General features: G+C 50.2%; 1 protein-coding gene across 1 annotated transcript; it reads left to right on the top strand.

Annotated features, from left to right (window-relative positions):
* LOC147618232 (cocosin 1-like) lies at positions 1-1,688 on the top strand. The gene is made up of 4 exons (XM_086775210.1): positions 1-392; positions 466-659; positions 788-1,186; positions 1,296-1,688. The coding sequence occupies exons 1-4, from the start codon at positions 53-55 to the stop codon at positions 1,686-1,688; spliced, it is 1,326 nt and encodes a 441-aa protein (XP_086631336.1). The 5' UTR covers positions 1-52.
* Positions 1,689-2,174: the final 486 nt, after the last annotated feature.

Below are 2,174 nucleotides of genomic sequence, written 5' to 3'. Positions count from 1 at the left end.
ATCACATCAATATACTCTAGAGCATTATTATTAATATATTGCTGAGAATAATATGAGGTGCTCAAGTACTGTGCTGTGTGCTTTGCTTGTGTTGTTTGTAGCGTCTCCTGGTACCAGGGCGCGCAAGCATGAGCAGAAATTTGACGATCCCAGTAAGATTAGAAGAGATGACGGGCAAAGATATCGTGAGCAACCGTATAGGAAGTTTGATTTCGCGCTTGGGAGGGCTCGGGAGGTTTTGAGGTCGGAAGGTGGGGTGCTGAGGGCGTGGTGCGAGGACATCGAAGCGTTTCGGAACAAGCGAGTGGGCGTCGCCGAGATAGAGTTGGAAGAGGACGGCCTGCTGGTGCCTCAATACAGTGATGCGGACAAGATCGCATACGTGCTGAAAGGTATATAAGATAAATTATCAGCTTTAACCTTCCTTACATAGCTTAAATCGTGTTAACGACGTGATCTATGCAGGCTGTGGACGAATGGGCGCCGTGATCCCTGTGCAAGGCGAGTCCCGGCGGGCGTTTGTGAGGCGGGTGAAGAAGGGTGACGTGATTGCCATTCCAAGGGGCACTGTGTACTGGTGGTATAACGACGGAAACGAGAGGCACAACGTGCTGTACGCCGGCGACAGCTCCTTCGGTGCAAATCCCGGCCGCGTCCATGTATGTACTTTGTTCGTATTGATGTGCCCATTTGTGTTTTGTGTGTGTACTACTTAAGTTCCTTGTAAACAGCTGACGAGTGCGTGCGTGTGTGTGGTGTGTGTGGGTGTGTGTGAGATTGGTCACAGCCATTTGGCCTCGCCGGAGGCAAACAACGGGAAGGACGATTCGGTTCCTTGCTGCACGGTTTTAGCCGCGATGCCTTGGCCGACGCATGGAATGTGGATGAGAGGACCGTGGACAAGCTGCTGGAGGGCCAGAGAGAAGCTGGAATTGTGAAAGCTCGGCACCAGATCAGTTTTCCCGAGGATGAATATGAGGAAGAGGAGCGGTACAACGTCCACCGTTTCTATCATGACGCCGCTGAGCCCAGCTTCTACTTTGAGGAGCTCAAGTACAGCTTGGGCGAGCAGCACCACCCCGACTTCTTCGTGAAGAACGGGGGCTGGCTTAAGCTCGCCGGCAGTCATAAGCTGCCCGCTCTCCAGCACGTGGGGTTCAGCGCCATGAAAGTGTCCTTGGAAGATGTACGTATTTTGATCGCCTTACGATTTGTTTTGCGCTATTAATTTATCATTGGCTTTACGATTTGTTTGGCGCTATTAATTCGTCATTGGCTTTACTGCCGCCATGCAGAACGCCATCTACGCCCCATCGTTCGCACGCAACGCCCACCAGATCGTGTATATTACCAGGGGCAGTGGAAGGATCGAGGTGGCAAGCGGGGACGGGCAAGAGGTGTTTGAAGGGGAGGTGCGAGAGGGCGACGTGCTGGTCATCCCGCAATTCTTTCCGTCCATCAAGACCGCTGGCAACGACGGCCTCGAGTTTATCACTCTTCTCACCAGCGACAGGCCCTCCTTGTCCTTCCTAGCGGGCGCTAACTCGGCGTATGCGGGCATCCCCAAGGAGGTGCTGGCCACCGCTTTCCACGTGGACGTGGACACCATCATCGAGGTGACACGCAGCCGCGGCAACGAGGAGGTCATCTTCCCTCCCTCCAGAGAATTTCGCCCGGCAATCATGTAGACGAAGAGTCTGTTTATAATTCTAAATAAATAATAATTGCACTAAGCTGCTACATAGTTACAAGTGTTACCTAGTCTAGGTCCTCTCCACTTAAAACCCACATACTCTAGGTCGTCTCCACTTAAAGTGACCCACTCTACTTAAAAAGTGTCGGGATGAAGAGTTCTAGGTCCTCCACTTAAAAACTTGACCCACTCTAGGTCCTCTCCAAGAGTGGGATGAAGAGTTTCCCATGGGAAAGTCCATAAACCTAAGCTATATGACCATAAAAACCTAAGATAACTATTAAAGTTCTACTCCATTACAAACCATTCTCCAAAGATTTTGTCCTCAAAATCTAATGTGTACAATTGCCATATCTTCCATATACATCGACAAGAGAAGGTTCCAGTACAAGACAATGGTAGGGTTTCCAAAAGTAGATGTGTAGGTTCCTTGAATCCATATTAGTATGAAAGAGCTCATTGAGATCACCAAAAGACCCTC

Source organism: Cibotium barometz, chromosome 35 (genome assembly GCF_041138505.1).
Source record: "Cibotium barometz isolate CiBa-2024 chromosome 35, ASM4113850v1, whole genome shotgun sequence".
Lineage (NCBI taxonomy): Eukaryota > Viridiplantae > Streptophyta > Polypodiopsida > Cyatheales > Cibotiaceae > Cibotium > Cibotium barometz.
This window is presented reverse-complemented; position numbering and strand designations above follow the sequence as displayed.